At 33.4% G+C, this 26,323-nt stretch overlaps 6 protein-coding genes across 21 annotated transcripts in view; 2 read left to right on the plus strand and 4 right to left on the minus strand.

The window, feature by feature from the left end:
• Positions 1 to 1,096: 1,096 nt before the first annotated feature.
• On the minus strand, positions 1,097 to 8,886 carry LOC126864211 (transcription elongation factor SPT6-like). Of its 11 annotated transcripts, none has more exons than XM_050615306.1 (12): positions 8,741 to 8,886; positions 7,547 to 7,828; positions 7,392 to 7,479; positions 7,012 to 7,190; positions 6,809 to 6,928; positions 6,572 to 6,723; positions 6,249 to 6,486; positions 3,109 to 6,137; positions 2,504 to 3,020; positions 2,175 to 2,412; positions 1,683 to 2,082; positions 1,097 to 1,585 (listed from the first exon to the last, which is right to left on the minus strand). In XM_050615306.1, exons 2-12 carry the CDS (start codon positions 7,583 to 7,585, stop codon positions 1,381 to 1,383), a joined length of 5,205 nt encoding a protein of 1,734 aa, XP_050471263.1. In that variant the 5' UTR covers positions 7,586 to 7,828; positions 8,741 to 8,886; the 3' UTR covers positions 1,097 to 1,380. The 11 variants fall into 11 exon arrangements, with proteins under 11 accessions (XP_050471263.1, XP_050471262.1, XP_050471260.1 ...); XM_050615305.1 differs by having other exon boundaries at positions 7,547 to 8,238; positions 8,741 to 8,876; XM_050615303.1 differs by having other exon boundaries at positions 7,547 to 8,442; positions 8,741 to 8,876.
• Positions 8,887 to 8,964: 78 nt separating this feature from the next.
• On the plus strand, positions 8,965 to 11,960 carry LOC126864228 (phosphatidylserine synthase). 3 transcript variants are annotated; one of them, XM_050615353.1, is made up of 6 exons: positions 8,967 to 9,476; positions 9,549 to 10,373; positions 10,486 to 10,708; positions 10,807 to 10,882; positions 11,309 to 11,397; positions 11,743 to 11,960. In XM_050615353.1, exons 1-5 carry the CDS (start codon positions 9,223 to 9,225, stop codon positions 11,362 to 11,364), a joined length of 1,434 nt encoding a protein of 477 aa, XP_050471310.1. In that variant the 5' UTR covers positions 8,967 to 9,222; the 3' UTR covers positions 11,365 to 11,397; positions 11,743 to 11,960. The 3 variants fall into 3 exon arrangements, with proteins under 3 accessions (XP_050471311.1, XP_050471310.1, XP_050471309.1); XM_050615354.1 differs by lacking the exon at positions 10,807 to 10,882 and having other exon boundaries at positions 8,965 to 9,476; XM_050615352.1 differs by lacking the exon at positions 11,743 to 11,960 and having other exon boundaries at positions 8,968 to 9,476; positions 11,309 to 11,603.
• On the minus strand, positions 11,322 to 16,583 carry LOC126864214 (neprilysin-1-like). The gene is made up of 15 exons (XM_050615318.1): positions 16,231 to 16,583; positions 15,043 to 16,159; positions 14,656 to 14,763; positions 14,461 to 14,566; positions 14,181 to 14,373; positions 13,945 to 14,082; positions 13,790 to 13,882; positions 13,530 to 13,712; positions 13,302 to 13,433; positions 13,046 to 13,228; positions 12,801 to 12,907; positions 12,543 to 12,730; positions 12,247 to 12,410; positions 11,965 to 12,120; positions 11,322 to 11,867 (listed from the first exon to the last, which is right to left on the minus strand). The coding sequence occupies exons 1-15, from the start codon at positions 16,429 to 16,431 to the stop codon at positions 11,655 to 11,657; spliced, it is 3,282 nt and encodes a 1,093-aa protein (XP_050471275.1). The 5' UTR covers positions 16,432 to 16,583; the 3' UTR covers positions 11,322 to 11,654.
• A 222-nt stretch (positions 16,584 to 16,805) lies between these two features.
• On the minus strand, positions 16,806 to 20,169 carry LOC126864223 (zinc finger protein 341-like). 3 transcript variants are annotated; one of them, XM_050615336.1, is made up of 9 exons: positions 19,938 to 20,169; positions 19,602 to 19,676; positions 19,220 to 19,493; positions 18,846 to 19,119; positions 18,561 to 18,755; positions 17,928 to 18,491; positions 17,583 to 17,852; positions 17,292 to 17,504; positions 16,806 to 17,189 (listed from the first exon to the last, which is right to left on the minus strand). In XM_050615336.1, exons 1-9 carry the CDS (start codon positions 20,167 to 20,169, stop codon positions 17,007 to 17,009), a joined length of 2,280 nt encoding a protein of 759 aa, XP_050471293.1. In that variant the 3' UTR covers positions 16,806 to 17,006. The 3 variants fall into 3 exon arrangements, with proteins under 3 accessions (XP_050471293.1, XP_050471294.1, XP_050471296.1); XM_050615337.1 differs by having other exon boundaries at positions 19,802 to 20,015; XM_050615339.1 differs by lacking the exon at positions 19,938 to 20,169 and adding an exon at positions 19,759 to 19,781.
• Positions 20,170 to 20,177: 8 nt separating this feature from the next.
• LOC126864235 (probable RNA polymerase II nuclear localization protein SLC7A6OS) lies at positions 20,178 to 21,368 on the plus strand. Its single transcript, XM_050615368.1, has 3 exons — positions 20,178 to 20,342; positions 20,423 to 20,689; positions 20,766 to 21,368. The coding sequence occupies exons 1-3, from the start codon at positions 20,178 to 20,180 to the stop codon at positions 21,252 to 21,254; spliced, it is 921 nt and encodes a 306-aa protein (XP_050471325.1). The 3' UTR covers positions 21,255 to 21,368.
• Positions 21,369 to 21,613: 245 nt separating this feature from the next.
• LOC126864216 (zinc finger protein ush) overlaps positions 21,614 to 26,323 on the minus strand; it is a 202,669-nt gene continuing 197,959 nt past the window's right edge. The window contains exons 4-8 of one of the 2 annotated variants that reach the window (XM_050615323.1): positions 25,346 to 26,050; positions 24,675 to 25,080; positions 24,126 to 24,384; positions 23,755 to 23,988; positions 21,614 to 23,538 (exon numbers count right to left, since the gene is read on the minus strand). In XM_050615323.1, the coding sequence (XP_050471280.1) occupies positions 23,107 to 23,538; positions 23,755 to 23,988; positions 24,126 to 24,384; positions 24,675 to 25,080; positions 25,346 to 26,050 (2,036 nt within the window). In that variant the 3' untranslated portion in view covers positions 21,614 to 23,106. Of the gene's footprint in view, positions 23,539 to 23,754; positions 23,989 to 24,125; positions 24,385 to 24,674; positions 25,081 to 25,345; positions 26,063 to 26,323 lie in introns of both variants that reach the window. The other variant, XM_050615322.1, reaches the window with a different exon arrangement.

Here is a 26,323-nt window from a genome sequence, read left to right on the forward strand (position 1 = left end):
AAAGACCTAATGATTTTATTGAATTGCTTATAATTATCGCGAGTCATTTTATGCAATTTCTATGATTAAAATATAATTTATAATAAATAATCTATAATAGTACAGTGGAAGCATTGTGAAAATACATGCATTTATATTTTTGACTGAAACACAGTCACACAGTTCAAAAAAGATTCATTTTGGATGAATCATATGTCTGCATCTCCAGCAACGTGCGTACCAATGTGTGGGAAGTTATGACCGACGACCGTTGTGCGACCATCAGAACGTAAAAATCCGTTCCAAATATGGTCGAGTCGTTATAACTGGTTTCGATGATTTTACGAGAAAACGCCATATATTCGTTAAGATTTTAACTAATCATTATTACTTTTATTTCTATTTATTACTGAAAAATGTAAAAATTTTGTTTTATTTTTCTTTATAGTAAGTAGCCAGTTTACATTATTAAAATCATGTCAGTCAATTATGCAAACCATTATGCAAAATATTTAATAAAATGCATGTATATGTTTCATATATATTCTGTTTTATAACTATAAAATAATCTTTAAAACAAAGGAACATGCTTTTTTTGTGTACTAAGTATGATTATTTATACATTATCAAATTTTTTAATATATATTGAAAGTATTTTTTAAATATATATTATTGTTATATACATTAAACAATTATTAAAAATCAATCAAAATCAAAATGATGACGTTTGTAACTATGATCATTAGTTTATGAAGGGTTGGAAAGAAAGAACATTTTACTTAACACATGTTTAATGTTTCTAATCTTTTATAATAAAATATATATCAAAATTGCATGTGCCTAGATTAATACATCAGTAGTAAGTCAATTATTATACAAATAAAATTTATACATATATTTTTGAATTAAGGCAGTATCTGTGTTTGAATAATTTATGGAACTAAATGGTAATATGATATATTTGAGCAAATATAGACAGATATATTGTATAGAATTGATAGTTTGGAGATGTAATATCATTGAGGTAGAATATTTCAAACATTATGTACATATAAAGAGGGAAAACAACATTTGCTTGATATGTTTTGCTAAACTGAAATATAAAATTGGCATTAAGTCAATTCTGTTAATTTCCTCCTTTTATTTATATACATTAGACACTTCTCGATCAAACATTCGTAACAAAAATCTCGGAAAAGATTCTATAAAAAGTGTATAATTTGTACTAGTAATAAATATTTGATATAGAAAACGCTTTGTGCCAATTGGCAGAAAATAGAACCATACACATTTATGGTTTACCTTACTCTTTTTCTTTTGTTAATAAAGTATACTCTATTCAGTAGAGTATTGTTTCAAATAACCAATTGTTCTAACTACATATACATGTAAAACATATGATTACCAACTTTCATCATATAGGGGAGTACCATCTCCACTTAGAGACATACTCCGGGGACTAGAATTTGTAAATGGAGTTTCTCTAGGAGATTTATAAGACGGAGTACGAGCAGATGGGGTTCTATTGCGCGGAGTTGCTCTCCCATTTTGAGCTTCCTGATTTCGTGGTGTTTTTCTAGATTCATTGTATCTTGGAGTAGTATTACTAAAATTAGAAAATGAATATTTCATTATGATTTTGATATATTTTGATATATTATGATTTCATTGATTTTTGATATATTTTGATATAGACAACTTACAATTCTTTTGAAGATTGCTTTGATCGAGCCCATGCTTCCGCCGCTTTTGTCCAATTCGTTGCATCAGAAGTACTAGAGACAGATCTATGTGATCTTGCAGTTCTATGTGAATTTGAATTCATTACTGGAGGAATTGGTTGTAAGAATGGTCCTTGAGAGTGATTAGGTGTTTGTGGATGATGGGGCGTGTGGTGTGGTGTATGGTAGGGGGTCATAAACGGAGTTTGGCCGGAAGGTGTATAAGGCGTACTTCCATACATTCCATAGTTATTAACACTAGCAGCTCCTGGAGTGTATGGTGGATAATGATGTGGAGTTTGATTTGCTACTTTTGAGAGTGAATGTAACAAGTGGTGTGGCATATTCTGTGCTACCCTCTGTATTGTATCTGGATTCACTCCTGAAAAAAAAAAGAAACAGACAAAAAGGAAGTTAATTTCAGTAGAATAAAAATTATCATAGGATCCAAATTCTTAGTAATATGAGACTCACCATTCAGTCCTGGAGTACCATTGTATGGTGTTCTGGAAGTCATAGTTCCATGTGGAGTACCAGGTGTAGCTTGTCCTGGTATAGGATCTCTAAAGTGTTCTTTGAACCAGCGGAACAAGTCATTTATTCTACTAAACATTTGACCTCTAAATCGAAATCCATCAGGTATTACAGTAACATATTCATGACGGCAACGAATTCGTGGTAAATACGAAAGTAAAAATTTTCCAGGATAATTCTAAAATGTATAACAAAAAATATTAATTTAATTGAAAAATAAAAATTTTGAAGTAGGAATATAAGCAAATATTAAATATTTTCGAACATACTTTAGCTGCAGACACAATATATGGTATCCCTCCAGGATTTTGCTTCTTCTGTTCCTTCAAAATTTCTTCTGCTTTATCTTTAATGCCTTCTACACTTGTTTTGTAATATTTAAAATCTAAAAGTTCCGAAGTATAAGCAGCCATCGGATTAATATGTCTAGCGATAATTTCATCCAAATCTTCGAATTCTTCATTGCCAATCCATAAACTGCGACCCAAAGAAAATGTATTTTCTTTGCCTTCTTCCCTTATATCAATATGTTGATAAATATTTTCTGTGACTTTCCATGTTACGGTCAAATGATCGGATCCCTTACTGCTAGGTCGTATTATTGCTTCCCCTTGCTTCACAGTTAACATTAACTTTTCAGCTTCTGCAAAACTTATATTATGGAAACTAGGATGAATTATAACACGTTTTACATAAGTTTGTCGTTGCTGCAATTTCTTAGCATCCTCCTCTGTTTTCGTATCTTTTTCTTCTGCCTCTGTTTCATAATAAACGTCTCGCTGAGGTCTAAAAAGAATACACGTAAAATATTAATTGAGGAACTTGTTGAAATGATTATAAATAAAGTTATTATAATTATTTGTTGATACTTTACCTCCATTCGTGATTTTTATCAATAAGATCACTCGTCTTGCTAGTACATTCGACACTAAATCGTTCTACTTCGATCTTAATTATGCGACAATGAATTACTTGTCCGACACGTACTCTTTCCTCTGGATTAGCGACATGTTTATCAGACAGATTTTTTACGTGAATATATCCAGATATTCCATTATCCAACCTTAAACGAATTCCAGTTGCTTTTCCCGGACATGCACCGGCATCAAAATGATTCCATACCTCGGACAATTCTGGAAAATCGTTTTTCAAGCAAAATGGGCATTGCCATAATCCGGTTTCATCATTTCGAACAGGATTCGCTTGATCTAATTGATCTCCTTGAGGTCTTCTATGACTTATACCAACAACTGTTGCCAAAACTAATTTACCGACATAGAAAGTTTCCGGAGTTTCTTTAGTCAAAATATCAAATAATTTTTCAGTATTTAGAGATTGGTAAGGTACACGGAGGTCTTTGTATCTACAGTTCAGTTCAGCTCTTATATCGTAAAGAGTAATGCACTTGTTTCCAAAACCCTGTCTTTCAAGCTCCTCTGCAAATGCATCCAAATCTAAATCTTTTAATCTTTCTGGTGATTCAAGAATTTCTTCTAGGGCACCAGCAGGATTTGCATCTTCATCATCATACTCTAAAGCATCTACTGCCATTTTTCTTGCCCATTCATATGTCTCTGGATGTACACGTGAGCCATCTAGTACTTCTACATATGCCTCTGTGCTATCTCCTAAACTATTTGTATCAATTTTAATAAAACCAGCACAATTAACAAATACTTTAGGTCCCATATGACATGCTGTTATAAGCTGTGTTCTATTTTCTAGTCTCTGATTAGTTTGTTTCAAAATCTTAATGAGAGCCTGTCCTTTTCTAGGTCCTAAGCCACACACAAATTGTACTAGGTTCGCTGTATAAGGCTGCTGAACTGCTTTATTTAAATCTACTCCTACTTCATTTATACGATTTATAAATTCCAAATATAAATTTTCTATAAGATCATCTTTAGGAAGTTGATTTTGCAAAGGATGATATTTAAGGCACAGAATTTCTTCATCTATGGTACACAACTGAGAGAATTCTAATAGAGGATCTTGTATTTTTCTTGCTAAAGATATAGCTTGTCTTAATACTTCTGGATAATCTCTGAACTCAGATATACCTCTGTTACTATTTGCATAAACTTTAGTAAGTTCATTGTCACATATTTCCACTGGGATTGTAGGAAATTGTTCTTCTTCTGCAAGATTAACTATGCATTCTTTTATATCAGATACTATCATTAATGCTTCTCTAGATTCACCACTTACTACCACAACATGTGGTTTCTTTGTGGCAATAAAATTTTTGATTCCTAGTAAGTCTACCTCTTTCAATATCTTTTCATTTTCTCTAAAACTATTTTTACGTTTCAATAAATGCGGTAATCTTAGGTAATCAGTACATTCTCCTTCTGGAGAAATTATGCAAGTAAAGGCTGCTTGAGACGGATCAGGCACATATGCCAAACCCATCACACGAATTCCTTTGCTAGTATTCCAATCTTCGTCATCTTCATCAGGAAATTCACAAGTATATGGAGCAATTTTTATCCAATTGTACATTTTGCGGCAACACGCTTTCATAACGCATTCTTTTGCTTCTAACAAAAGATTGGATCTCAATTCTTTTTTCAATTGAGGTATAATAATCCGATTTAAAGCTATTTCAACACTACCAGTTCTTAATGCATTCCAATCTTGGACACTTTTACTAAATTCGTCCCTATAATATAGTTGCTTTATTTCATTGATATAATTATTGCTAGTATTTCCTTCTATCATGTCACTAAAGAAAAGTGTAATTAATTTATCTTCTTCTGCTACAATTAGTTTTAAGAATTGATCACCAACAAGATCCCGTACAGGCTTATTTTTAAGATATTTTAATCCATAAATGGCATGCCCTTCATCTATCTCCTTTATTCCTTTTTTAGTTGGTTTTACAGATACTTTTGCTCTTTCCATATACATTTCTCTAACACATTTACGAACTAATGGTTCGTGCGCCAACTGAATCGCAACCATTAATTGTGCAGCTTTAACTACTTCGTCACTTGTCGTAAATATTGCAGAACAAAATTCATTTGCTACTATTGCAGGTTCTATTGGATCTTGATCTACTTCATGACGTTGATAATTGTCTCGAAGATTTTCAGCAAAATGCTCGGGTGAGAGACCAAATCTTTTAGTAAATCCGTCTAATCCAGCTTTTCTGCAAATATAGTAAGGACCTTTTCTAACTGGCTGCTTTAATGATTCGTCTATTTCTTCTTCTTCATCCTCTGCATCAGGAATTTCAGATAGATCTCCATTTTCTTCAGCTTCTGCAAGTCGTTGCTTTCTTTTTTCCAATTTAGCTTTCCTTTGTGCTTGTTTTTCCTTCTTATGTGCAATTTCTTGCATGGATGACACATCCTGATTATAATACAACATAAAATGTCGATAAATATCATTTAATTCTTCAAAAGTATGAGCATTTTTAAGTCGTTCAATATCATCGTCCTTAATAACTCGTATGTTGTCGGGTAATGGAGCATCAGGATTTTTCATAATCTCATCTAATTGAAAATTCCTCATCTTCTCAAAGAGTTTCAATAAATTTTCTTTTCTTTGTTTCAGATAGCACCATTTTACGTCAAACTTATAAATTTTCCACAAATCGTTGATGTTTAACTCTGGCAACACATATTCTTTTCTATAAAATGCAATAAACGGAACTTCGAAGTTCTGATTACGCATAAAATCTAAGGCTTTCTTAATTTTGCCGATTGTTTGCGGACCCTTTTTAGCTCTTTCTTTGGCTTCTTCATTTAGATGAGAATCTTGTATTGAAATTGTTGGTTGACAGAATGCCTGTTTATATATCCATTTGGCTTCAAGATCTAATTCATCCGAACCTTCCACTGTAGGTATAATGGGAACAGCGCGAAGTTGCATGCGTTCAGGAATGTCTGTAGTACGAATCTAAAATAGACAAAAGTTATAATAGTATATATATATATAATGTTATATAAATATAATATTAAATTTAATTATAATCACTGATGATAAATTAAAATTAATTCGAATTATTACCTCATTGTCTATATCGGTGAAATGTCCGCGTATAAGTTCACTGGGTTCATATACTTCAAAAATACTTTTCCTTGTACTCTTTCTCTTAAGATGTTTTTTTGATGGCCTTGGGCGGTTTCCTATCTCGCCATGAATATATTCATCTTCGTCTTCCTCTTCAAACGCATCCTCTCCATATTTTCCAAATTCGTCATAATCAAAATCAATGCCAAAAATATCTTGGGCTTCTTGCAATGCACTATAATAAAAATATAATAAAAAAATAAATAACTATATCATAATGAAATTTTATAGTTTATTTTAAGAATAGAAACAGTACTTACGCATCTGAAAATACAGGTCTTTTCTTTTTCCTCTTTTCAGTTATGGGTATTCCATCACCATCCACAATAAAATCGTCTTCATCATCACTTTCTTCCTCACTATACCCTTCCACTTCACCTCTATGGCTAACTTCACTTCTTTCTTCATCTTCCTATATAGCAAAATGAGAGTAGTTAATTTTTTTAAATTAGTAAATTACTAAATAATTCAAATATACATTCTACTTAAAAACTTACGTCTCCAGAACCTTGAAACAATTCGTTGGCAATAGCATCTCTTTCATCATTTATTTCTCTTTCTTCTTCCACTTCTGACTCTTCATCTTGTATTCTACGTAAACGCTTAAAACGACGTTTCTAAAAAATGATATAATATTTAAAAAATTGTATCAAATATAAATTTGAAATATTTTATATAGTTTTTTTTCAACTATATATACCCTTTCAACTTTAACTCCCAAATTTTCTTCAATTAGGTCATAATCGTCATCTTCTAAACGATCATCAAAATCTTCATCATCACTTTTTTTACGTTTTCTAGAATTATCACTATCCTCGCCATCACTATCATCATCGATAGAATTATCATCAATAAGTCCTGGAACTTCTCCTTCATCTTCTAAATATTAAACGTACATATAATTTAAAGGAAGATGTTTTTAAGTATTAGTAAATATTAATTTACATATTATTAATGATGTATAAATCTTGATTCTAATATTTAATGTATTCTAAAGTAATAATGTATTTTCTAGAACCTTCAAAAGTTTTGAAAGAAGCAGTAACTAAATACTTGTTTGTGTCAAACATTTTCATATACCTTCATCATCATCTTCATCCTCACTGTCCTCCATCTCTTTTAATTTTTTAAGTTTTTTCTTTTCTTTAACATCAAGTTGGTCCTCCTCCTACGAAATCATGAAACATTAGATTCTATGTTTACAAATGGCCGTATTGAATCATTTTATTACTTACCTCACTTTCTTGTGCTTCAATGTCCAAATAATCTGCCATCTTCTATTAGAAATATAAGAATTTTTCGAAAAAATATATAACAATATTAATAACAAAAAGCAATAACAGACGGAAGAATCCTATTATGGTGTAGGAAGTAGTGATGACATCAGTACAGCTGTTTAATACTGCACATCTACGGATACTGTGATCGTAAACTTCCTGAAACTGCCGTGGTGGGGGTAGACGCTTCTTTGTAGCATAGTTCCTTAATCCGCCGCTGCAGTACTATAAATAGCGGTTCTGCGATCGAGTTATAAGTAGTTTTATATAAACAATTATAAAAACAATTTTATAGTTAACCTTTGTATTTCGGACATTTTTTGGTGTACTCACCAGAAACTCTGGCATATTTTTATAGTGAAACTTATTGAAAAAAAAGTTTTGCTTTGAAAGAAGAAAATTACAAGTTCCTTAATCCGCCGCTGCAGTACTATAAATAGCGGTTCTGCGATCGAGTTATAAGTAGTTTTATATAAACAATTATAAAAACAATTTTATAGTTAACCTTTGTATTTCGGACATTTTTTGGTGTACTCACCAGAAACTCTGGCATATTTTTATAGTGAAACTTATTGAAAAAAAAGTTTTGCTTTGAAAGAAGAAAATTACAAGTTCCTTAATCCGCCGCTGCAGTACTATAAATAGCGGCTCTGCGATCGAGTTATAAGTAGTTTTATATAAACAATTATAAAAACAATTTTATAGTTAACTTTTGTATTTCGGACATTTTTTGGTGTACTCACCAGAAACTCTGGCATATTTTTATAGTGAAACTTATTGAAAAAAAGTTTTGCTTTGAAAGAAGAAAATTACAAGTTCCTTAATCCGCCGCTGCAGTACTATAAATAGCGGCTCTGCGATCGAGTTATAAGTAGTTTTATATAAACAATTATAAAAACAATTTTATAGTTAACTTTTGTATTTCGGACATTTTTTGGTGTACTCACCAGAAACTCTGGCATATTTTTATAGTGAAACTTATTGAAAAAAAAGTTTTGCTTTGAAAGAAGAAAATTACAAGTTCCTTAATCCGCCGCTGCAGTACTATAAATAGCGGCTCTGCGATCGAGTTATAAGTAGTTTTATATAAACAATTATAAAAACAATTTTATAGTTAACCTTTGTATTTCGGACATTTTTTGGTGTACTCACCAGAAACTCTGGCATATTTTTATAGTGAAACTTATTGAAAAAAAAGTTTTGCTTTGAAAGAAGAAAATTACAAGTTCATATGAATCCACTCACAACTCGACTGCAGCGACTTAATTTTGGCGGAAGATACAAGAACTTCATAAAAGAGGTCTACCCCATCATGAGAGTTCTTGAACCCGTATAATGTTATCTATATAATCGCGTGTTCGCAAAGAAATACATCCGTGTCCGATGTCCAATCAGCTGACTTGCAAGCAAGATAATTCGTCAAATCTCTTTCTTTTTCTTTAACTGTATTCACATAAATGGAAGTAAACTGATCACTGTAATACTTTCTTGATTCATAATTCGTGCCTGCTGTGATTTGTAAATTCCTCAATAGCGTGGTAGTGCACATTGAAACCAAAAAAGACGAGAACATGGCGAAACAACGTATGAAATGATCAGGATACGATTTTAAAACAAATAATTATTTAATCGGGATGACAACTAATGAAGAGTCCATAAATGACGGTCTCTTAGAGAGACTCGTAAAAAATGATGAAAATAAGGTTGTAAATTGCCGAAGTAGTGCAGATAACATAGAAGGACACAAATTACGACACGGTACGGACAGTTTCCCCAATATCAATGAAAGACCGGTTGATGATATTTCGATCGAATTTTTTTATAAACCGCACAGCATTACATTGCTTCTCATCTCAATCGGTGCTGTAATATATTCCGCATTCACTAGGTAATTAAATATTCAAATTATCTTATTATACATATGTTAATTCTTGTAAATATCGGTATTAATTTAATACAGGAATACTACCAGTGTCGAGGATAACATTTGGGCTGGAATACTTTGTATTATATTTTTTTTTCTGATTATATCAATACTTACATTTCCAAATGGACCATTTACGAGACCTCATCCTGTCGTGTGGAGACTCGTATTTGGCTGTAGTGTACTATATCTAATGGGCCTATTATTTATGCTGTTTCAAGATTATGAAACAGTCAGAAAAATCTTTGTTTGGATAGATCCTCGCTTGGCGTCATTTCACATTGATATGGACAAAGAATACGGTGTTAATTGTTCGGAAATCACAGTTGAAAAGATATGGAACCATTTAGATATTTTTGCAGTAGCCCATTTTTTAGGATGGGCCTTTAAAGCAATCCTTATTCGTCATCTTGGTATTCTTTGGGCCATTAGTGTTATGTGGGAAGTAACAGAAATAGCATTTGCTCATTTACTACCAAATTTCGTGGAATGCTGGTGGGATGCTTTTATACTTGATGTTGTTGTCTGTAATGGTTTGGGTATTTGGGTTGGATTAAAAATTTGCTCTCTATTAGAAATGAGAGAATATAAATGGGTAAGCATCCTTGACATTGAGAGCACTACTGGAAAATTGAAAAGGGCAATGCTACAATTTACACCTGGTAGTTGGACTGCTATTAGATGGTTGGATCCAACTTGTACATATATGAGATTTGTTGCTCTATGTCAGTTGGTAATATTCTGGCAGGTTTCAGAACTAAATACATTTTTCTTGAAACATGTATACGAATTTCCACCCTCTCATCCATTTGTTGTGGCAAGATTGGTATTAGTTGGAGTTATAGTTGCACCTTCTGTTAGGTAGGGAAGAATTATAATAGAATAAGCTAGATATATATTAAACATAAATTTTTATTACAACAGCTATAACAATTTATTACATAAGAACCATAATATTTTAACATAATTATAGGCAATACTACATGTATGTAACAGATCCAACATGTAGTAGAGTAGGGACTCAGTGTTGGGTCTATGGTGCAATTATGGTTACAGAAGCTTTGTTATGCATAAGGCATGGTGCTGCATTATTTGAACGTACTCAAGCACTAAACATTCTTTTGTGGCTACTTTGCCAGTCCCTAATCTCAGTTCTTTGTGTCTATGGCTGTGTTCTGTGGCACCGGTACTTTGAGGTATTTAGTTTAAAAATTAAATTTGAAATTTTGTAACTAACTGTATGGTTATTTGTGTCTTTTTTTCTATGTCCTTTGCATGATTCTTGTCTTTTCAGACAGAAAAGAAAACTACTTCAAAACAGTGTATCACTCAATTAGACAACAGTCATCTGGATGTAACCCCTAGCAGTGGTATGTGTGATGTCTACTACATTCCTCTAAATAATGTTTAAGCCGATAGTGTACTGGGCTATTGACATATAATTAACTGGCTGTTAAATATAAAGCAAGAGTGTCATATAAATCATTTGCAATCTGTTATTTGACTGAATGTTATAAAACTCAAATAAATTTTGTTATGGATGCTTTTGTTTTTTGTTCTTGATATTGAAAAATATGAATTTTTATACCTGTTTACATAAGAATATATAGATATATACCATAATAATAAGTGTAAAAATGATTTAAGAATAATTATACATATGAATGCATGAAAATATTTTTAAATTAATATAGATTTTATTATATAAATATACATTTTTTGTCACAGCTCAGTCCATCATTGGTAGATAGAATATTGGACTAATGAATGTTTGTAACAATTTATGTATGTTCTAGGGGACATGGTTCATTCTACAAAATCTATGGATTTGCTGGAAAAGAAGCAGTTGTAAACAAATCCACAACAAGGAACGTTCGACTTAAGGGTGAATTATTTACACTGTCAAATTTTCTAGTCGCATTATAAGATCATACAAAGCCGCAGTTTCGAATGTAATAGGCTGTTGAATACCTGAGTTCGTCTGATTTTTGCATACTGCGCCTGTTTGCGTGTGAATGTTATGAAAAATATGTTCCTGAGAATAAATGAAGAGCGTCGTTACCAATTAAAAACGCTTCCTTATAAAAAAAATTGATCGTCGTATCATTTACGAATCGTAGTTTATACAATTACTGCGTCACGTTACGTTATCGTAGCTTCTTCGTTACACTGAATATACGGAAATGCACTGCATACATAACTTGGCATTATCCGTGAACCTTCTGGACAGTTCCAGGTTTCACCGAGAAGCCTATTGTTGGATGCAGAAACAAAAATATGAATTCGATTTGGTAACTGTTCGTTCTCATACAATGATATATACGATGACGTAAGTGGAGACTTTGTACAGTACATCTATAAAAACCATGATAAAAAGGTAATGGTAATAGTCATAACGATTGTTATTTTATTCAAAATGTCAATGCCATAAATCTTACTATAACAAGAGTACCTGAGCATAGATGAGGTAAAATAACTTATTGAAATCCAGTTCAAGCCATGGAAGATAAAGCCACGATTCTCTAGACATCAATTGAGCCAAAGTATCGTAGGCTAATCTGAGTCCCATCGCCTCGGACAGACGTTCATTTAGAGTCAATTGGGAAATCTAAAACGTGTTTAAACAAAAAGAAAGTTATTGCGTTTAAAAAGACGTACCTAATTAAACGTATTACTTTAAAATAATATTTTTACATCGTAACGATTTTATAGAAAGAAAAATATATGAATTCACCTTATAAAGTATGTTCTGTCCTGTAAATGATAATGTCATAGCCATAGAATTTTTATAGAGAACATTTCGCTGATAGTCAATGTAATCTTTGAAATTCATGTTTGTAGAATCATTATCGTTTAATAGAGAACTGGCATTGCGATTTCCATTCCAATAATAAATACCTAGCGATATATATTAAAAAAGTATATATAGACGATAAGATTTTTCCGAATTTTCTCGAAAGTATACTAATAAGTTACAGATCTATAACATTGGTCACTAGTATATTATAAAATTGTATATTGCTAATATACCAGTTGCGTCAAAATGATGTGCAATTTGGTGTGCTATTATGTTACCAAGTGTCGCCAGTTTTATGTAATTAAATGAAGATTCATTGTATTTCATGGACCAATCAATTACACCATAAGGTATTACAACGAGGTTTAATCCGTAAATCGCGAGCCCTTTAGATTGGTACGGTGTTGCGTAATGTGTCCATCTATATATTAATGTATATAGTTCAACAACTTTAAACTATTTCATATATATAATTTCAATTAAAAACTTACATTTGTGCAGAATACCCCGGCTTTGTAGATAATTCTGCATATATTAATTTTCGGTACCTTTGCATCAAAATCACTGAATTTTCGAAATAGTTATTTGTCAGATTTATCTAAAATTAGACTATCGTTAACATTTCATTCAATAACTTTTAGTTATTATAGTATTCTTTAATCTTTTTTTGATATTATATAAACAATTATGCACATGTGCTCATTATCTCATTAGAAACCGAAATAGTTTTTCGTACCTGATTTGCTAGAATTTTTCTATAAGTTGATTCGCTATCAGTATAGTATGAAATATCAGGTACGGCAACATTAAGATTATTTATTTTTGCAATCAATGCGTTACGTTCCGCTTCTGTAATCCATGTTACATTCGTGAGTTTTAATTTTAGGGTCTCCTTAAGTGTCTCAAATAAACTATATATCTATTAAATTATATGATACTGATTAGTCACCTAGTAAACAATCTTTTCGAGTAATCAGAGTATATGAACTTACAGTTCTATTCATATACGTAAGTTGATCATTTGTAAACGAAGAGATGTATAAATTCGAAGCTTCTGGGATTAAAACGTTGGCAGCTACGCGAAGGCAGTGTTTTTTAACATCTGGATGTTTTGATATAATTAACTAGAAACAAACAAAGACAAAAATGAAATGAAGAAAAATACAATACAAAAAAAAACAGACATAAAAGAGGACGTTAATCAGGGAATATAACTATACCTTGTGATACAGATTGTGTACATACAATCCTAATAATGCATTATGCAATGTCATCGGGTCATCTTCGAACTTTTCCAGATTTTTCAATCCTTTAGATAGGGCATCGTAAAAATAAACCTGCACTTTTACTTCCGGCTGAACCTTTTCGTTCGTTAACAAGTAAATTAGATGCGTCCAATTTATCTACAAGTATGTTACATAATATATCCATTTGATCGAACGAATTAGCTTAACTTAAACGGGTATGAACTCTCCCTTACGATTTTAAACTCGCTATCCAATTGTTTGACAGTGACGAGAGTGTAATTTTTCATAAGTTCCGCCTCGCGGATCTTGTTCTTAGACGGAAAATTCTGAAACATAAAAAAGAATCGAGGGAACGCGTTCGATTGTGAGAAGAACTCGATAAACTTACTGCGATAAATGATTGCAATATACACAGATCGATGTTAATGATTGTAAGATTAATGTTCTGAGCAATATTCGGCTCGTTGAATACCCCAAGCATCGTCAAGGCTTCGGTAATGGATTTTATTAGCTTTTTCGTATCAACCTAATAAAATAAAATAAGAAAGACACATTTGTTATAAGTTTTCATTAACAGAGCATGCTTTTTCTTGTCTCGATTGATATACATATATATATATGTACTTTGCACGTTTTATATTCCATATATAATTCTTCTAGATTCACCGTCTCGTTCTCTCTTTCAAATTTATTTGCGTAACAGGGTTCGTTATTTTCGTCTATCTCAAGAAGATCATCGTATGTCGTTGGGCTTATTTTAAGAGTGAATGTCGGAGAATATTCGTCAAGATCCGGAACTATGTCGAACAGTAAAGTGCTAGAGAATTAGAAAAGCAAACGATAAATATGTTAAGTGAACGTGATATGTTGTAATTTTGTACAGCCATTGTCTTCAATTTCTTACCTGTTTTTTAATAATAGTGTAGCGAGTAGTTCGGTAAAGTTTATATGCTTTTTAGGCCATGTTTTTTTAGTATAAAACTTGCCTACCTTGCCTAACGCCTCTCTCGCTATAAGAAAAACGTTATATTATTTCTTATATATTAAACTTGTATTCAAAGTTAGAAACTATATAATTAGATGTGTAATTTTTCCGTACCCAGCTTGATTCTTTCTGTCTGATTGATACTCTCGTATTGTATGCAACTGTTGTAATAGGCGGTGAAAATAGACGATATATTTTTCTCATTTTCTTCCTGCATTTGTCCTGATTCAAATTAAAACAATGTGTTGCATGTGAGAATCGCCACTTTTTAGATTTTTACTTCTTTTGTATACTTTTCTAAATAATGCTTCATAGAATATTTTATACAGAATTATTTAGAAAAAGGATTAGAAAAAAAGAAATATAATTTAGAAACAAAGTTAAATATTTAGTACTTGATATTACATAATATTTATCAATTAAGAATTGAAAAATATTTAAAGAATAGTTTATTGACAAAATAATTTTTTTTTATATAGTAAAAAGCCGAACTATACTCACCTAAAATACGTTGATAAGCTACATCTTCCAAATTCCATTCTACGATTTGAGGATTGTTCTCGAAATTACCGCAAGCGTATTCATAAAAATCTTCACATGGGTCAACCGTATGATTCATGTAAAATAATATCTTGCTGGCCAAATTTTTGCATTCACCCTCGTGACACACTGGCTTATCAATTGGAGAACTAAAAGTCGTACTTGTAGTCTCATTGTTTAATATTGAAGAATATCGTTCATTTTGTTGATCCTTAGTGGTAGATTTAATCGTGACATTTTCTTCTTTCATTGTCAATTTAATAACATCTTCTGTCGACTCTTCGACCTCAAGGGGAGTTTCTTGATTAATATAGTCTGAGTCAGTAGTAGTAAAAGTTTCTGTAGTATATTGGTCTGTAGTATCTGTTTCTTGATTTTCTTTCGTCGAAATTGATGTACTATTTTCTGTAATATTAATATTGGTCGTCGAAGAATTATCGAATTCTTTAGCTGCAGTTTCCTTGTAAGTTTTCGTCTGTGAGAAATCTTCCGCAGTAGTCTCGATATTAGATTTAGATGAATCAACAATATCTAAATTTGTATCATTTATTACACGAGAGTTTTCGGTGAATACTTCAAAGTTTAATGTTGTTTCTGTTCCTACTTTTATTGAATTATCGAATTCTTCAGTTGCAGTTTCCTTGTAAGTTTTCGTCTGTGATATATCTTCCGCAGTAGTCTCGATATTAGATTTAGATGAATCAACAATATCTGAATTTGTATCACTTATTACACGAGAGTTTTCGGTGAATACTTCAAAGTTTAATGTTGTTTCTGTTCCTACTTTTATTGAATTATCGAATTCTTCAGTTGCAGTTTCCTTGTAAATTTCCGTCTGTGATATATCTTCCGCAGTAGTCTCGATATTAGATTTAGATGAATCAACAATATTTGAATTTGTATCATTTATTACACGAGAGTTTTCGGTGAATACTTCAAAGTTTAATGTTGTTTCTGTTTCTACTTCTATTGAATTCGTTTCATGCATAGAAGTTGTAGTAATTAACAATTTAATTGAATCCGTAGTGCTGGTTGTTCTTTCAGTTTCATGTTCTGTATGATGTTCGTGATAATGATGCTGTGTCGATATAATTATCTTTATCAAATTGTTTTCTGCCACAATTTTCATAATATCAAAAATAAGCTTACCTGCGTTGTTCCTGCATATTCACCTTTTTCTTCAGAATTGTAGGAGCGGTATAATTTCCATGGTAAACTGACTAGGATAAGAATCATACAGAGAAAAAAGAATATTATCAGTGATAAAACACAGCTTCTATAAGACTGGTCCCGTCTCGCTGCTTTGGCTGCTTCCATATTAGCAATTTGGTAAGAACCTCGAGAAATCATCTGTTAAAATATAATCTACTACTTATTCACAAAGACATTAGTTTTAAGATATAATACTTTTAGTAGTGCCTAAAAGCGCAGTGTTTTTTCTACTGAACCAAACTCGAAACGTTAAGAAAAGAAAGGAAGTGGTAATTATAATTTTATCAACCACTTCCTTTTAAACATTATCTTAAAGTGCGCCCCAGCATCCGTAACACACGATATTATAATATCCTTTTGCTAATTTGTAAGAACGAAGAATGGAATTCTATTAGTACGCTAAAGGGGAATTGAGTAGAATGAAATACAATCACTGACACAAACATTTTTTTCTTTAATACATCCATAAATTCCAAATGGCCTAAGGAAGGCGACATTAAAAATATTTGAGATAGATAGATATAAGTTATTTATATTAATATATTTTATAATACAATTATCACAGATATGTAAACTACAAAATATTATATATACTATTATAAAATGCAATTTGCAGTTTGCCAATGATCCCATTGCACGTAGTATGACAACTTATCTACAGTCTAGACTATATTATAATATTTAAATACAATTAAAAAATATATTTAAAAACTCTATTCGCCTGTCTGTTGTACCAAATATGTATCAGTGTTGCGTTTGATTTCATTGTCCGTTGCATCAGATTTAATAAGAGCTTCGATTGTTGAACCGATCTCTTTTGATACAGAAATGTTCTCTATCTTTTTGGTACAGACATCGTCTTTATAATCATTAGACTTTAACATTTCAGAGGTGATCTGAAATAGGAATAAATATATAATAGTATAAGTTACTGTATAATAATAAGTAATAAATAACAATAAATGTTAGTTTTTCAAATTGTATAGTTATGTAATTACTTTTCTTTGTATTTCATCAGCCTTAAATTTCTCTACTTTTTCCTTATCAGCAAGCCCAATTGCAGTCTTTGATGATGTTTGTCTCTTTGGAGTAGGTTTCCTTGGTTTAAATGAACCAGAAGCTTTCTTAGGTAACTGTGAACTCATGTGCTTCTTAGTCTCGTTCGACTGATCGCAGTTATGAGTTAGCAATTGTTCTTTAGTTTTGAATGCCTATAAAAGAATTTTTAAACATAAGTATTCTACATGTGTTATGAATTTCCGACTTATCTAATCGAATATAACACTTACGTGTGAACAAATTTCACATTTTAAACTATGTTTATTCATTTCGTGATGTTTAAGAGCTTGTGCCCGATGGAAATTACGATTACAATGACTACAACTAAATCTTTTGATATTGCTGTGCGTCAGTAAGTGACGCTTTAATTTATCAGGTCGTGAAAATTCACTCATACAACCTAAGTAAGTTCTGAAGGGACACTTTAATCTCTTTGTTAGATCATGAATCAGCATATGACGACCCAAACGATCTTTTCTCTTAAATCTAGCTGGGCAATGCTATAATAAACGAATATGTATATATGAAATTTAAAACAATTTACAAATTTTTTAATCGGCTATAGAATCACTCACTGGACATAGAAACGGTGTTTCCTCGCTATGTATTAACTTATGATTGGCTAAGTATTGCTCAGTTTTAAAGGCCTTTCCGCAATCCTCGCATGCAAATCGCGCAGATGAGGCGTGTGTTTTTAAATGACGCCGCAAAAATCGTTCGATCAAGAAACTCTTTCCACAATGTAGACAAGCATAGTCATGCGTTGTGGTTTCTGTATGATGTTGCAAAGCCTCCAAATTAGAGAAGGAGGATTTACAAACAGAGCAACAGTAATATTTCTCTGTTGTTTTTTGTTTTTGGACGGAGTGAGCGTATTGATGAAGCCCAAGATCAGACAGAGTATTAAACACTTCACCGCATACATGACAACGATATTCCGATCTCTTATGACTGCGAGTATGTTCTAAGAAATCTTCGAGTTCAGCAAACATCATACTACAACTACTTTGCACACATTTGTACACTTTCAGTGCTAAGTGAGAGACTATAAGATGGCCCTTTAGAGCTTTGTACGAATCAAATATTTCTTTGCAAAACTGACAATGATAGGTGCGATCTATGCTTCCATCTGGTGGTGCCTAGCAATGATCATGAACTATTAAAAAACGAAAAAAAATTATAAGCTTGTGCAAAAATGTTTAAAATACCTCTGGGGGTAAGGAGTGTATAGCGGTTCCTGGCCATACTTTATGTGACGACATATGTTTTTTAACGTTTGATTTCTGTGCGAATGCACGCCCACATACAACACACTGATATGGTTTTTCCCCTGTATGAGAACGTTCATGTTGTTGCCAATAAAATTTTTTTGAAAATTGTTTGCTGCAATAACCACACTTATACTGCAATAGAAAATTTTTATTGATAAATATGCAACTTTAAATAAAGACATTACTGATAATCACAATTTATCATCTCATTAAAGTACATACTTTTAAGTTTTGTGTTTGAGTAGCGGTAGTTTCAGATTCTGTTATTGAATTTTCAGTCATTGGTACGTCGACTTTATGTGTATTGTTAATGTTTTGTTCTTGAGAAATATCACTTTGGAGAACTTGAGGTACTTCGTTTGAATCATCTTTTATGGGATCGTTATCCCCTGGAATAGTAGAGTTTGCAAAAGTATCCAAACCTTCTGAACTTAATATAATTGGAACACTAAATGTGGAATCTGTTGTAAAGTAATTAGCACCTTCTTGATCCATACTATAGTAAATAAACGATACATCATTCATTGAGAAAAAAATACCTTTTCACATACATTAAACACATTCAATCATATGTATGTATATATGTATATATTTACCTAAATAGCATATCAGATTCTTCAAGTATAATTGGTTCACTAAGTTGATCATTTTGAACAAATGTTTCTTGTGGATGAAATTGTGATACATCTTCGCTATTGTCTTCTGTGTGAACAGTCTGAGTTTCATCATTCACCAAAAACTGACTCAAATCTACTGTTTGCTCTTGTGTTTTTTGATGTGTCCTTTTGTGCAGCACAAACATGTGTAATGATGTAAATTGACTTTTGCATTTTCCACATTGAAATATATCTTCCTCATCTTGATCGATTGCTAAATACAAAGCATAAAAATATCCATTATAAATTTATCTCATAGAAGCTTCTATGATATAACAATTTCAATTAATAGGTTATCAGGGTTACTTCATCAAAAACCCACCTGATTCTTCAACTTCAGTTATTAGAGTCTGAGACTCCAATAACGATTGCACAGAAGGACTGTCCAATGATACACCTATAAAGCAGACAAAATAATTATCATAAATTTTTAAAACACTATTTAAATTTTCTTTTAAAGAGAAAGATAAATAAGATACTTGTTGGTTAACCCCACCTATTTCTATGATAGAGAAATTTTACCTGTTAAAGCGTCGAAAATAGATTGCGCCATGTTTTGCAATAATATTAACGCTTCATTTTAAGCGAAATCAACGATCAGACTTTCATGAATCGTTTAATATGAAGAAAATGAACAATTTCCAAGTTGAAAACATACCGAGAATTTCTACGCCCTGCCAGCGTTGTTGCTGACCAGGCCAGCGAATGATAATCGATATGTCGACTACTGAAAACGATTCTAACCTCAAAATAGGACAAGTTGCTTGTAGCTTGCTTGTAGCGCGCTTGTAGCATGAATCTAAAGATCGGTCAAGTGGATTAGAATAGGACGCATACTGAAAGTGCGTGTGTGAATATTTTCTTAGAGTAGTTTTTTGTAAAAAGGACATATATAAGAATGGCAGCAATATTACGTGTGAAACGTAGTTATTATGATGAACCATTAAATGCTTTGGTAATTTCATGTAAACGACAAAAAATTGCGGAAGACGAAGATACCGAAGATGTACTATCAGATTCTATAACCACACTTGCTAAATTTGCCGGAACTGTAAAAGAGCAGGTTTGTGTTAAAAAGTGAAATATTTTTAGTTAACTGAACGTTATACTAAGATTAAGTCAATATTTATTTTATTATGACAGGATGAGAATGTGGAACATATAATTCAAGGTTATGGGAAAGATGAATTACGAGCTAATTTCAAACAACATCCTATAGATACGAAACAGATTCTAAGTAAAATAAGAGAAGCAACAAAACAGGCTTCAGCAGAAAATCGTTACAAAGTAGTTAATTATTTCCGATCATTGGATAATTCTAGTGGTGAAAATTCCGAAAAAAAGGTTCCTACAGTAGTAATAGATGTGGAGGATTCAAAATCCATAGCAAGAAGGGATTCTATAGGAAAAGTAAACAATATTTTTTAAATATTTTTTTGTTATTTCAATCCATAATTACTTACATAATATAAATAATGTTTTACAGGATGATAATTATGTATATGATTTATATTATGTTCAATCTGAGAACGATATGTTCCTAGATGATGAAGTATCTGTACATGCATTCGAACAAGAACTTGTTCATGATAGTTATAGAGATTATGGTTATCCTGAATCTGAATGCGACTCAGAGGATTCTAATTCAGAGTCAAATTGGAGAAATGATTATCCTGACTCTAGTTATTCTGAAGGATCAATTGATGAAGATGACATCAGAGAGGCTGTTATGAACATAAGAATAGAGGAGGGATCTGATTTATCTGAAGAAGATGATTTTGTTTATGCTATTGATGAAACTATTGTAGAAAATTTTGGTTACAAGTATGCAAGATATAAAGCAAGGATGTTGAAAGAGTTAGAGGAAGGCAACACCGATGATGACGACGACACTGATGATGATCATGATGATTTTAGTATATGTGTGTCTGAAGATTCAGATGAGCATAATAATAATGAAGTAGATTCCGAATAGTTATTTAATTACATATAGATCTTTTTATACTGAAAGGATATAATAATTGGTGATCAGTGACGTTAACATAATACATTTCCCAATATATAAAATAAATTCAGTTAATGAAATCGATATGTCTTTTTGTTTTTTAATTAAAATTATTTTTCAAATATAAGTCTTATGTGTTTTTCCCACTACATACAAGTAAGGGTTATAAGGATCTTAGTATTTTATTTATGTCTATATATTTATTACATATTTATATAGATATATTTTATGTGTAAAATTTATCTATCAAAATAAAAACAATAAAAAGTAAACCTAGACGTCGAAGTGACAAAGGAAGGTGTGTGTATAGGTGTTTAGAAAAAGAACCGTTTTCGACGATATGGCATATAATAATATACCAAATTTATAATGTATAACAAATTGTTGTGTGGAAGTACCAGATAGTGATTTACAAATGTTCAGCAATAAAGTAGGTTCTCCGTTATGTGTTATTAAATCTTTCGTATTTATTTCGTAATGGAATATTGTGAATCTTGCTTTTCTTTAGACAGTAATTAGCAGGAGGCCTGTAAATAACATAACAATTACTTTTATAAAAGTATTTGCGAACATTCGCGTTTTATCTGACTATACTATTCGCCGAAATATGAAAACAATTTTTGTATAACTGAGATTTTTCGGATACGTTGCTCCAACGTTCAATGTTGGACAACGTTCGGATTACAACATTCGCATATTTATTTTTTCTTTTCGCTCTCTCTTTCTCTCATTCTTTCTCTCACCATCGAACGTTCACACGCGAAGAAACTCATGCCTTTAACGAACTCGTTATGTGATATGAATAGTACGCTGCGTATACGTGTAACACTGGCCTTAATTCTAATTTTTACATTTACGCGCTCGCAACGAATCCATTACTTGTATACAAGTACAGGCAATGCTTTATTTCTTTTTTTGATTGCAATGTAATGAAGCAAATGCGTTGGTAAGGATCCAATTATACCGTATCCGAAATTCGAAGAGAAATACTAGGGGCCATTAATTTATTTTTACTCTCTCGCTTGTTATACGTTCGGGACTGTTGGCAAAATGATAGGAAACGACACCGATCTTTCTTTCTTATGGCAGTCTGGATACAGTTATCAACGTATTTACTCACCGAGAATATGAGCGCGATTTATGGACAATGAAATCATCTTTTATATATATATATATATATATTTATATATAATATATTAAATGTCATATTGCAACTTAGCGTTTTCACAAGCTGGAAATTGGTATCATTTAGGATTATTACTATATCGTACCGTAATACTCTACTTGGCTACTGTACAACATTTTACACTCATCGTTTACTTTTCCGTAATTCCTTAGGTATGTTTCGATTATCAGTTACAACTACGAGATTATTGAAGAGTCATGAGATTGCACACCTTTCGTATCGGTCGATCGTGACGTACGAAATCAGCTGCACTGTGAACCTAATTGCAACCACGATCCCTTTTATACGTGGACACACATCCATTTCACAGTTTCACTTTGGTATATCCTATTTTACTTTCCCCACTAATATCCAATCTTATCTTTGCCTAATTGATCCAAAGCGAACCAGCAAACACCGTCACGATCGCCTAACTTTCCTCTTACTTCTACTAACATCCTAGCTTACGTTTAACGTAGCTTCTCCTTCACGATCGTTCACGCACCGCGTATATGTACACGTCAGATAACTGAATTTATAAGTACAAACAATTCCCTGGATTAACAGAAATCACACAACTAAATCGGATAGTCGGCAATTATATTATATATATAAACTGGCAACAATTAACAGTCCCATCGGTTGTCGAGAGTCTTTTTAAAGTACCGACGCCTCGGTCCTGTTGCTGGGAGGCGTCGTCGCATGACTGCTCGAATTATTATTATTATTATTATTGTTGTTGTTGCTCGCCTCGCCGGCATGACTCGAGCAGTAGAACTTCTTGTGAGCAATGAACGTGCTCAAGTAATTGAAGCTGATGTCGCACGACCTGCAGTAACGCGGACCGCTTTTGTTGGGATCCAAACTTTCTTCGGGAGGTGGAGTGTCCTCGCGTTCTTGCTTCACCTTGTTGGTTACCGTCGGTGGTGGCGGTGGTGGCGGTGGAGGTGGCTGAGGACTCTTCCGAACTTCGGTTTTCCCATTTACTTGCACCTCGCCAGGGATTTCTTCAGGAGTCGTAGCTGGAGCCGGTTCTGGAGTCGGCAGAACCGTTTCGTCGTCGAGTACGCACGTTATGTAATTTTCTTCCTATAAATGACAAATGAACAAATATAAGCTCAAATCAAAGGATTTACCAGATGAAGATTGTTTTTGTACAATATGGAGAGATCGTTCGAGTCATAAGGACATCGATAAATCAGGGTATGGATTATATTTTCATAACGTTGATTATCTGAAAAGTGAACAAATTCGACAACAGTAAGAAGCTTTTATTATGAGCTGCACAGTTGTAAAATTTTGTACCTGTAGATCGGTTCCACGTTTCTCAAAATGCATTTTGATGTGCGTTCTCATTCCCCGTAACGTATTTCCTTTGTAACGACAGATCGTACACCTGAAAGCCTTGACACCCTGATGAGCATCCATGTGACGCTGAGCTGCTCCGGCTGTTGGACTAACCGCACCACAAACGGGACATCTCCAACCTCCAGTCGGTCCGCTGCTACAGGTATGGGTGCCTCCAGGTTCAATTATAGTCTGAAAAAAGGATATTAAATTTTCAGTCTTTAGAGAAGTATATAATATTATTAAAAATATAGTATTAATGGATATTCTTTAAATTGAAATCTAATAAAAAATTATACTACTAATTTTTTATTAGTAACGATACTAACTTTGCACTTGGAGCATCGCGAATGATGTTCCTGAGGTTCTGGCCTTTTGGGACAGTAAAACGCTTGATGAGCTACCAGATTATCCATAGATGCGAACTTGATACCACACGCGGCACAGATTAATTGCACCAAAGGAGGCGAGGGTGTTCCAGGTGGTGGAGGACTATTGCTGACCGTTGTCTCTCTTGCCTGACAATAATGCTTTTTATGTGCGACGAAGTTCTCATGCCGACAGAACACGATATTACATTCTTTGCATCTGAAAATCGAACAGTTTTCTATAATTTCCGGATCACCTGGATCTTTTTACGTATCAGTTATATACAATAAGCCGAATTACTTATCAGTTTTTTGACTGATCAATTTAAGATTAAAATACTGAAACATTTCAATTATTATTTATTATACAATCGAGAGAAAAAGAATTTATCGTTCTTTCGTTGTTTTAGTATTTTTATCTTAATCTATTTTAGTTTCGTCTATTTTATTTTCATTAACTACATGAAACAAATTGTCACATTGTGTTACGAAAACGTCAGAGTATCTTACCTCGAGACACCTTGCTTCACAAGAACCCCAGGAACAGGGGGCGGTGGAAGTTCAGCCAGTCTGAGAGCGAGTTCCGTCGGCGGAGGAGGTGCAACGGTTCCAGTAGCCGTAGGAGCAGAACCAATGGACCTTGCTCTAGGACTTCCGCTTCCTCTTGACCTAGGACTACCAGGTGGTGGAGGTAGAGAAGAGGGTGCCGGCGATACCCTGTTCTCTTTTTCATCTTGATGAGCTGGTGACTTTCTAACGCTCAAATCGAGTGGCGCTGAACCTGATGGCGACGTCGACGATGCCACGACGGACGCTGGTGTCGTTGGTTTGTTCGCTGCTCGGAGGACCGGTGAAGGTTCGACCACGGTGTTCTGCGCTGTGGTAGCCAGACCTCTTGTCATCGGTTGAAGATGACCTACAGAAGAGTGAGACTTGTCAGTTTAATTCTTGGAATTCCTTTTTGCATTTTCGTGGGTATGAGATTCATAATTTTAACTCGTATATGTATTCATAAGGCGCGAATTTAATTTCATTAAGATTTCCAATAAATGGAGTTCTTCTACCATGATACAATTCAAACTTCTCTGCTTATTTTAACGAATACAACAGTTTCTTAAATTTTAATCGCAAGCATACAAGTAATTTGGAAGATCTAAATAAACTGTTATTAAAACACGTACCATTTGGAAGAAGAAAGCACGCAGTATCAGGCGCGGGCAAAGTGGGTGCTGCCAGGACACTAGCACCTCGGAACAAAGAGTACGGTACAATCAAAATAGGATTTGTAGGTAGCGCCAGACAAGGTTGCGGAGGCGGCGATTCACCGGGACTCGCGCTCGTCGGTGGCGAAGCTTTCACCGACGAGGAAGCTACCGTAGCTGCTGGTGGCGTATCTTTGACCACGTGCCTGGTACTACAATAATGCGTCTTGTGCGCTCTATAAGTCTTCAGGGAGCTGAATCGAATATCGCAGTTTCTGCAATATCTCTCCGCCTCTTCGTTCAAGGAGCCATTCGAGGCATTTGCCGCGCCACTTCCTGGAGTAGTAGCTGTGGTCGGAGCGGTTGGTATCGTGGGTGGTGCAGGAGATGCAGCATGCATTCTCATGTGTCTGTTCAACGAGACCTTCTTGTCCGCGCTGTACGAGCAGTGAGGGCAGGCATACGCTTTTCTCACTTCGAATTTGTTGGACTTTTCCTCGTCCTCTTCGTTGGCGGTGTCTTCCTCGAGCCGGGGACGATGAGCGCAGTAGAAAGTGCGATGCGCTTCGAGGGTGCTCGCTGAGCTAAAACGGATGCCGCATGGAGGACAGAAGAGAGGTGCTGGCCTGGCTGGCTCCACAGTGATCGTCTCCTTGCCATCGGTTGGAAGTACGAACAAACGACCTGAGGCGATTGCTGCAATGTTAGTTTCTTCGAGTGAGTTGCATATTCTGTCTGTAGTTCTGTGTATTTCAAAAATAGCTGATACATTAACGGTGTTTTGTAAAGAACTAGAGGTATAGCTATCGAGAAGAAATCTTAGTATCTTTCTCATTTTAATATCTTTGGTATTTTAACATTACGACAGGCAATAGTTTAAAACTTACGAAGAGAGCAGAAAAACACACGTTTAATCTCAAGACCAAATAGAAAGACACAAGTGGTATCATGGAATTA

This window comes from Bombus huntii, chromosome 3 (assembly GCF_024542735.1).
Source record: "Bombus huntii isolate Logan2020A chromosome 3, iyBomHunt1.1, whole genome shotgun sequence".
Lineage (NCBI taxonomy): Eukaryota > Metazoa > Arthropoda > Insecta > Hymenoptera > Apidae > Bombus > Bombus huntii.